The sequence below is a fragment of the Pundamilia nyererei genome, unplaced genomic scaffold (genome assembly GCF_000239375.1).
Source record: "Pundamilia nyererei isolate P.nyererei 1_Seehausen unplaced genomic scaffold, PunNye1.0 scaffold00071, whole genome shotgun sequence".
Classification (NCBI taxonomy): Eukaryota; Metazoa; Chordata; class Actinopteri; order Cichliformes; family Cichlidae; genus Pundamilia; species Pundamilia nyererei.
This window is the reverse complement of record NW_005187472.1, coordinates 3,105,908-3,115,055: the sequence shown is the minus strand read 5'-3', so window position 1 is coordinate 3,115,055 and position 9,148 is coordinate 3,105,908. Positions and strand designations below refer to the sequence as shown.

Below are 9,148 nucleotides of genomic sequence, written 5' to 3'. Positions count from 1 at the left end.
AATTAAGCTGACTGTATTCCCCACCCATGGGCGCAGGTGTGTCTACCTGCCATGGGAAGTTTCGAACGCGGAAGTTTGTAGGACTGTCATGGTTGCAGGGAGAGTGCGGCGGACTGGTTTAGCTGCTCTGTAAAACGAAATACGCAAAACAGCATCTTGTTCGGGCGCTGCGCCTACACAGGTTTTCTGGACTTTCCGACCCGAGTCGTCAGCCGTACAACGACCCAATGGCATCTCCCGGACCGGGGAGTACCAGCGGCCCGGTGCAGGGAGCGGGGCTCGGGGAGAGCCCGTCGATGAGCACTGAGAAACTGAGCTCCTCGGCTGTCAATCGCATGTTAATGGAGTTTCTGATTTACTGCGGGAGAGCCGTGTTCATCTTCTACCCCGTATACCTGACGGGTTACCTGGGCCTCAGCATTAGCTGGGTGCTGCTGTGCATGTTTGTGCTCACTTGGTGGAAGAAAAATCGCCAGTGGAAGGACGCCCGGATCGGATCGGCTATTGACTTTGTGGACAATGAAAAGCACACGATCAACACCGAGCTGAAAGGTTCCCTACAAATGGCATCTTGGGTAGGTTATGTGTAAATATGTGTACAGTAAGAAACTGTCGCTCTGCGTCTGTTTTGCTTTAGAGCACTTCAGCAGCCTGGCAGCAAAGCCTTTCAGGTCAGCAGCTCTCCAGTCATGGTAGAAAAAGCTACCATGTCATTTATTTGTTTAAAACTGTAGGAAATAGTATCGTTCTCCCTTGCACTGTTTTGCATAACAAGACACACTCAGGCTGGTCCATTTTTTATTGCACCACACTCACCCAAAAGAGTGACTCATGGCACGCAACAAGGGTTAGGACAGACAATGAAAGAGGTTTCTTCTAATGTTACAGGAGTTCAGCACGCACAGTGGCTGTGAAACCAGGTCAGATTTTACTGATGGCTGTAGTTCGTGTCTTACAGGCTTATCTGTTCGTGTGTCCATGATCATGAAACTTGCTGATGACAGAGCCCCTGATGACAATTAAATCAAAGTCTCAGTTCATGCAAGACATATTTTAAATACAGCACACCCGAATTCTCCTTTTAAAGCAGTTGGATGAGTTCATTTTAAATTAATTATATTTGCATGACTAATTCTATAATTGTATTGTATAATTAATAAGTAATTCATCTTCTGCACTCTTCATGTCAGCATGTTGTGCAGACTGTTTCAACGGAGATTATGTTTACAAAACCACTTCTAACTTTAATCTATTTTTTCCTAAAGGTGAATTTCACTGATGTGGAGAAGGCACAGTGGCTTAACAAGGTATAGTACTGAAGTTCACTTACTCCACCTCATCTGAGCTTTATGAGGTATGACACCAAGTATGTGTCCCATCAACACTCTGGGGGGGTTCATTGATAAATTAGCTGAAAGCAGACTGAATGAGTGACGATCTTTCATGTAATTACTGTTAAAAAATCGTATTAATTGGCTGTGACTTTGAAATGATAAACAAAAGTTTAATACTATACGCCTTTTCGAGTTCACCTAATTTAAAAGTATACTGTAAGTAAGATTCCATTTACTGTTTGATCAAGGTGTTTCCACATGGTGTTTTTTGTTATGTGTTCAGGTGTTGGAGCAGGCGTGGCCCTTCTTTGGGATGTACATGGAGAAGTTATTAAGAGAAAACATCCAGAAGTCTGTCAGGACCTGCAATACTGCACTCAAAGCATTTACTTTTACCAAGATCCATTTTGGACACGTAGTGAGTTGCTGTGATTTATGCACCATTCCTTTTTGTACTGCTTCAAGTCCACTTTAATATGCAATGAGTTTTGTGACTGAGTGAGTTTCTTTAAATGCTTCTTTATTTTCAGCCTCTCAAGATCACTGGAATAAGAGCGTACACACATGAAGTGGAACGTAGGGAAGTGATTCTGGACATGAACTTAAGGTCGGTCAAATACATTTTTAAAATGTAAATTCCAAGTAGTCTGCATGTTGTTTTCTCTTGCTATCATTTATGTCTGACCAGCTCAGTTCACTCTGCAGTTATGCTGGTGATGTGGACATCGATGCTCAGGTGAACTCAGCAATCACAGCTGGTGTGAAAGGACTTAAAGTGAGCATCTCATTTTTCTGTCTTCTCTCTTTCTATCTGCGTCATGTTCTTACTGTTCTTCTAAAACTTTCTTTAAATCTTCCAGCTCCATGGGATGATGAGAGTTGTTTTAGAGCCTCTTATTGGTCAAGCACCTCTGGTGGGAGGAGTCACTTTTTTCTTCATTCGCCGCCCTGTAAGTGGCCATAGATTTTAATCCGTTATGTGATTAACATTGCTTAAATCTCCAATTGATCTCCAATTGATTTTTTTTCAGACACTGGAAATAAACTGGACTGGCATGACAAATGTTCTGGACAGCCCTGCTTTTGGGTAAGAAAATCCCAGAGGTGCTTTTAAATTGAATCATTCTCTTGTTGTCCCTTTAGGGTCATCCAGACTTTTTGATATTTATTTGTCTCACTCCATCTTTTGCCTTACAGTTCACTGTCAGAGGAGACTATCGTAGACATCATCGCTTCTCTCATGGTGTTGCCCAACCGCATGTGTATTCCCCTCATAGACCAGGTCAAAATGGACCAAATGAGGTTTCCACTTCCTCGTGTAAGTACCATCACATTTCCAATTCACACATTTAGCTTCACCTTATAACCAGCAGCTACTTGGATTTTTTGAGTAAGCACAGTGAATTTTAAGACAACATACATTGTATATGTATACTTTTTGCTCTTTTAACCTGTTTTTACTTGTTAATTATACAAAGATTCTATCATTAATATGAATCATGTGCTTTTTCCTCCTAGGGGGTGGTGAGGGTCCACTTGCTGGAGGCAAGAGATCTGGTGGCTAAGGATACATACATGATGGGTTTAGTGAAAGGCAAATCAGACCCCTATGCCACACTCAGAGTGGGCAACACAAATTTCAAAAGCAAGACCATCAAAGAGAATTTGCACCCAAAATGGAATGAAGTGTATGAGGTAGGCTAACACAAACACACTTCAGTGACACGCACTTTGATTTCAGTAATGGGATTACTATTTGATTCTGCTGTTTTTGTCCCTCTTTTAATTCTCAGACAAAATTGATTTCAGGTCGAATCAGCTAGTTTTTAGAACGATTTCTGCACAACCGTCTCTGATCTGCCTAAAACATTTTGAACTTATTAATGAAAGCTGTGAAAGTTTTGCTTCACACATCAAATCATTTTCAACAGTATTTTTTTCAAAATTGATTTTAAAGCATTTTTTAACTGCAGATATTTATCAAAAGTATTTTCTCTTCAGTTTGTGGTAAGGACCCGACACACACAAAGGTCTTTGCTGTGCTGATGTTTTATTATATATGAAGGCACGCTTGCATCAGGAGGCCGCTCCTTCCTCAGCTCCTCCACTGCACACTCACATCTCCACCATCCCCAGATATATAGACAGAGCGACAGTCGTCAGTCACAGCACGCACCTGTCTCCTCTGCCACACCTACACAGGACAGACAAGATAACATTTTAGGCTTTTATCTTTAACAGTCTTTGAGATATATTCATGTTCAAACATAGCCTCAGATTGTACACAAAAAGGCCTGACAGTGGCTCAACAGACCATTTTCCCAAAAATATATATTGAAAAGTATCTGCTATGCAAAGCTAAAATTTTTCAAGAATCATTGTATATGTTCAAATTTGTACGTAACTCGGAGATGGTTGAGCAGATGGCCTGCGCAGATTTGATGCGATCATCCTAACACAGACGTTTTTCTTACACTGTAATCTCGTCTGCATCATGCTATTGAAGACAGAGATGCTTGTTTTTGCTTGTAAAAAACATTAACTCATTATTTGAAGACTACAATTTATTAGTATCTAATATCCCATTTTCTATAAGTAATCTACTAAAAACCTTACCCATAATATTCTAAGAAGTCAGACTCATTAAACTTGAAAGACATTTTGAGATATCTTTGTTTTTTTTATGCAGTTTGTTGTCCATGAAGCGCCGGGCCAAGAGCTGGAATTAGAGCTCTATGATGAGGACACAGACAAAGATGATTTTCTTGGAAGGTATTTAGCATACTTCTGCCATTTTGTGTTACCTATGATTTCTTTGGTTCTTAGCCCTCTGCTGATATCAGTAAAAGGCTGATAGATTGTTGTTGTCATCCCGCCAGCCGGGCAAAGGGGACATTGCCTCAGATTGTACTGGTGCAGAGCCACGTCTGCCTCAGTGCATTTTAAGAACCAGGCAACAGTTTGAAACTGTTGAGGTCTTTTTTATGGTCAGAAAATCGTATTGGACAGAATCTGTGGATAGCATCAATCATCTTGTATTAGTCCTTCCCAGAGTCATTGACATCAGTGGATTTGTAGCTATGAAAGTGATATAAACACGCAGTTCTGACGCATTATTGACATTGTTTTTATTTTACATCTATTTAGATATAACCTCGATTTGGGAGAAGTGAAGAAGGGAAAACAAATGGATCAGGTGCGCTCTTTTATCCTGAATAAGCTCAGTAATCTCTATAACACAACATGTCTTATCAAATGCTCTTGTATGTGTTACTATTTTCTATAGTTTTGTATTTACATTAAAGCTTTTGAAACATCCTCTTATTCTCCCAGTGGTTTGCTCTGGAGGATATACAGCACGGTGAAGTTCATCTTAAGCTCCAGTGGTTTTCCCTTCAGACTGACACCAGCCTGATGAAGGAGGTACAGCAGCCCAGTGTTTCTTCAGTCTCGCGTTCATACATTTTACTTTGAACTAAAAGCTGCGGCGGGATGTGCACTGCGCTCAGCTGCTCCATAAATCCCATTATTTTTCCCTCTCCAACACTTTCTTCCAGTCCACCGACAACCTTGCGTGTGCTATGCTTGCAGTGTATCTGGACAATGCCACTGATCTACCAGTAAGTATCTTCTAATGGGAAATATTGCTGTTGTTGTAAGGCATTGATTCAAGTGTGCTCAGCCATATTCTTCCACTTCTGTATAGAAAGACGGCCGTGAGGCTGCAGACCGTCATAAACATGGGAAGAACCCCAAAGAAGAACGGGTAAGACGAGAGCGTCGTTGCATAACTAATGCCAGTTAATAAAATTGGCGTCATTTCTGCATTTTCAATATTTCATTTTGCTTGTTCAAAAAAAAAAACCAACACATTACATAATTTTTTTCCTTCTTAATGATAAATCGAGAAGATGTTTGCCTCAAAGTCTGTCGTTCACATACGCAGATGGTTGTTTTCTTTGACTGTCCAATAAAACTCTCGGCTTCTGTTTCATTTTAACACTGTGCAGTTGATAGCGCTTTCGTATCTTGATGTCTCGGTCAGATTAGCTTTCTCTTGTACTTCTAGGTGTGGTTGTGTCTGAAAGCTGGTTCTTCCAGTTTGTCTGGTGCATGCCTGTCATTTTGTATGGGTGTGTTATTGTCAGCTAGTTTTCATATCACGTGAGGCTTTTCCAGGTTAAGTTTCTCACACTCGCACAACTCGTCAGGACTGTGCTGAGAAAAACTCAAAACTACTACAATTTTAAACTAGTTGTAGAATGATGTTTCTAAGGTAACAATATTCACATTTTTCTTAGACTTTATGAATAAATATGAATCCCATCCATCTGATATTTTGGGCAATTATAGGAAACTGTGGGAATTATTTAAGAAAATGTTTTTACTCAGAGTGTTTATGCTTCCACTTTGTGCAAGGTGCCTCTGACTGTCCTCTGCTGGTCATAGGATGAAAAAGCAGTCAAAAGTGTGTGAAAAGTAAAGTGTGAGAGAACACTGAGTGTCTTAAGTTAAGGTTTCATTATCCTGAAATGCAAAAAAGGAGGGTTGGCCATTGTTGTGTGTGTGTGTCTGTGTCTGTGTCTACGTGTGTCCCCGTGCCTCTAATGAATCTTACACTTCTTTTTCCCACACGTCCCAGTTTCTGTGGTGTGTTTGCATTTAATACTGGGTTGAATTCATAAGATTCCAGTCTGCTTGTTGACAAACACCCAACGTTTGTAGAACCCACATAGAATTTCAATGACAGAAGGCAGACTGCTGCTGAGTGTCACATACTGCAGCCTGCCTGTCAGGTATGCAGTGATCCATGAGATAAACGCTGTGTTTAGTGAGATTTCCTGTGGCTTCTGTCTCAGTAGACACTGCTCATGTTAAATACAGGACATAGATCGACCGGTAAATTGAGAGCTTTGCTTTTACAGACAGCTCTCTCTTCACCACAACAGCATCCGCATCACTGCAGCCGCAACACCAATCTGCCTGTCGATCTCCCGCTCCCTACTCCCATCACTCGGGAACAAGACCCTGAGATACTTAAACTCCACTTGGGGCAGGATTTTTTTGTTTTCTTTTTTCACAGTTTACACAATTACTTCGTTATTCTTAATATATATATATATATATATGTTCTCCTTTATAGACATTTTTTGTTCACTGTGGTTTTGCAAATGGATGGCATGTGTAAAAAGGATGAAATCAAAGGTAAACACTGACTTAAGCTCACAAGCACAGGTTTGGCCACAGCTGAAGAGTTCATACCGTATGTCTGTGAAGGTTCTCAGTCATCCAGGTCATCGTAGTCTAAGGAGCTTGAAAAGAAAAGCGTCTGGACTTCTTTAAGTTGCTTGAAGACGTTTCACCTCTCATCCGAGAAGCTTCTTCAGTTCTAGGGTCAAATGGTGGAGAGTCCCACTGGGTTTAAATCTGGGACTCTCCCATCTTAAATCTGGGACCTAAAGAAGTCCAGACGCCTTTCTTTTCAAATTCATACCGTAATTATGACAAAATTTCACACGAAAAGATGATGGACTGGATGTACTTTTATTAGAGGTTTACAACTGCAAGTTGGTCATTCTGGTATTAGTGTTGACATAGAAGTCAGTAATTAGAAAACTGATACTCTCACTGTCTCACTGATTTGCTTTATTTTCAGCTCACAAAGAGAGTCGCCTGCCCCAACTCCTTTGTTGAATTTTCCATTGACAAGGATGTTAAGAAAAGCAAGGTATTGCTCTCACTTAAACATGCTGATACGTCATTTTCTCCTTTAAATGTTTCTGTTCTTTATATTCTTGTTCATATGTGATGAATCCAGATGGTTAGACTTGCTGATTTGCTACCGTTTATCCACTTTACAATTTTGTTTATATACAGTAGTTATGTTTGTGAACACTTTGTGTGATAATATTTCCCCTTTGTTCATAATATAGCACTTTATTTTTTTAAACCAGAGAATGGTCTACATTGAGGAGCTTTATTATGAAACATGTTAGAAAGCATAGCGGGTATATTTCAACTAAATTCTCACACACACAAAAATCCCACTTGTGACAGAAACGTGTCTGTCTGTGGATGTCTCAACAACCAAACTTATTTGTTATTTCCGTGAGAAGAAGAACAGAGAACAGAGATTATCTGTATTTCACTGCTCCAGATCCTACGAGTCACAGTACTGTCAACAGCATATTTTAAAAGAAAATATTAGTTGTGTAAGAAGGCATTTAATAAATTCACTTTAAGCCCAACATAATTAAACCTGAATGAAGTACTACAGCATTTGGGCTTTTTTTTTTTTGCCAAAGTTCAGGTGTTAAAACACATTTTAGACATTTCTAGTTAAATCAGAACTTTAAGTTTTAGGACTGACTTAGCATGGGGAAAAAACTAAAGCCCACCAGCACCTCTAAGCATTATTTTCTCTAAAGTGGCCTAAAATTAAAAATGTTTGACTATTTTTGTTCTAGAAGCACTTTGACCTGTGATCAGTAATATATATAAAGTCTGTGTTGTAAAAATATTTCCATTGCAAACAAGTAGCACAGTAACTTTCTTAAAACTTTTTTTTTTTACTACTCGATTCACTGTTTCCCAGGTTGTGTATGCTTCCAAAGACCCGGTGTGGGAGGAGGGCTTCACCTTCTTTGTGCGTAACGTCAAAGCGCAGCAGCTCTCTATTCAGGTTTGTTTTCTCTCTCTGGCAAAAAAAGCAACAAAGCTATTTTTTTACTTTTTTTTTTTTTTAAACATTTTTTAACAGAAGTAAAGGTTTCTAATTGTTTTTACCATATTCTTCAATCATTATTTTTCCACAACTACCTTATAATTCTAAATCATATTCTGAAACTAGATTCTTTCAATCTGTCTGATCTCCCCATGAGGTTAATGTAATTTGTATTTTTCATATTTTCTTTGTTCATGTGGTTCAGGTCAAAGAGCCTGAGAAGAAGAATCCACTCGGTGTTCTCAACTTGCCCCTCAGTCGCCTCCTCAACACCTCGGACCTGACTCTAGACCAGCGCTTCCTGCTAGAGCGCTCTGGAGCAACCAGCCAGATCAAACTGAAGGCCACTCTGAGGGTGGGCATGCAAACATACACCCAAAGCAAATTATCTCTGTTGGTTTCCCCATTGTGTTTTCCACCTCTCTCATAAGTGATGGTTTTAGCCACAGTAGCATTGCTCATGTCTTCAACTCACACAGATTCTTAAATTGGAAGAGCCTCCACCCAAGCCTATCGTCAAGCCTCCTTCAGAAGTCAAACAAGCGGGGAATACCTCAGTCTCCAATCCCTCCAACGCTCCATCCTCTTCTAACGCAGTTTCCTCCAGAGAAATTCCTGTTGTCTCTACTCCGAAACAAGTGCCAACTTCACCAAATGAAGGTTATTTAGCTCAACGCCGTGGCTCCTTCCAGGCGCCTGAAAACAGGAAGGAATCATCTTCATCAGCAAACTTGCGTCGGTTCGACTCTCACAGCCTGCTGTCGGAGAACTCTATTGCTTCATCACGATTCGACCTGTCAGATGGAGCCACCTATCCCGAGTGAGACTTTGTTCTCTGCATGTTCTGTTAATGTCGACGTCTAACCTTTCTAGAAATATGGTGAACTGAGGCAGTTGCTGCATTTTTGAAAGAGTAGAAATAAAAGTGACCTTTGCATATTTGTTTCTCTTTAGGGCCATTAGGAATCATCAGGGTTCGTTTGGAGAGATTGAGCTGGTTATACGCTACGCAACCCTGAGACATAAACTTGTTGTCATTGTTAACAGGTGCAGGTATGTCCCAAAAATCTTTCCTCAATAGTATTTAATG

General features: G+C 40.2%; 1 protein-coding gene across 1 annotated transcript; it reads left to right on the top strand.

The window, feature by feature from the left end:
* The first annotated feature begins 41 nt into the window (after nt 1-41).
* On the top strand, nt 42-9,139 carry LOC102199004 (extended synaptotagmin-3-like). The gene is made up of 19 exons (XM_005736915.1): nt 42-575; nt 1,266-1,307; nt 1,618-1,752; nt 1,865-1,941; nt 2,040-2,109; nt 2,195-2,284; nt 2,366-2,421; nt 2,532-2,652; nt 2,853-3,029; nt 4,024-4,106; nt 4,482-4,530; nt 4,668-4,757; nt 4,892-4,954; nt 5,041-5,100; nt 6,991-7,062; nt 7,930-8,016; nt 8,264-8,413; nt 8,538-8,878; nt 9,013-9,139. The coding sequence occupies exons 1-19, from the start codon at nt 228-230 to the stop codon at nt 9,137-9,139; spliced, it is 2,238 nt and encodes a 745-aa protein (XP_005736972.1). The 5' UTR covers nt 42-227.
* Nucleotides 9,140-9,148: the final 9 nt, after the last annotated feature.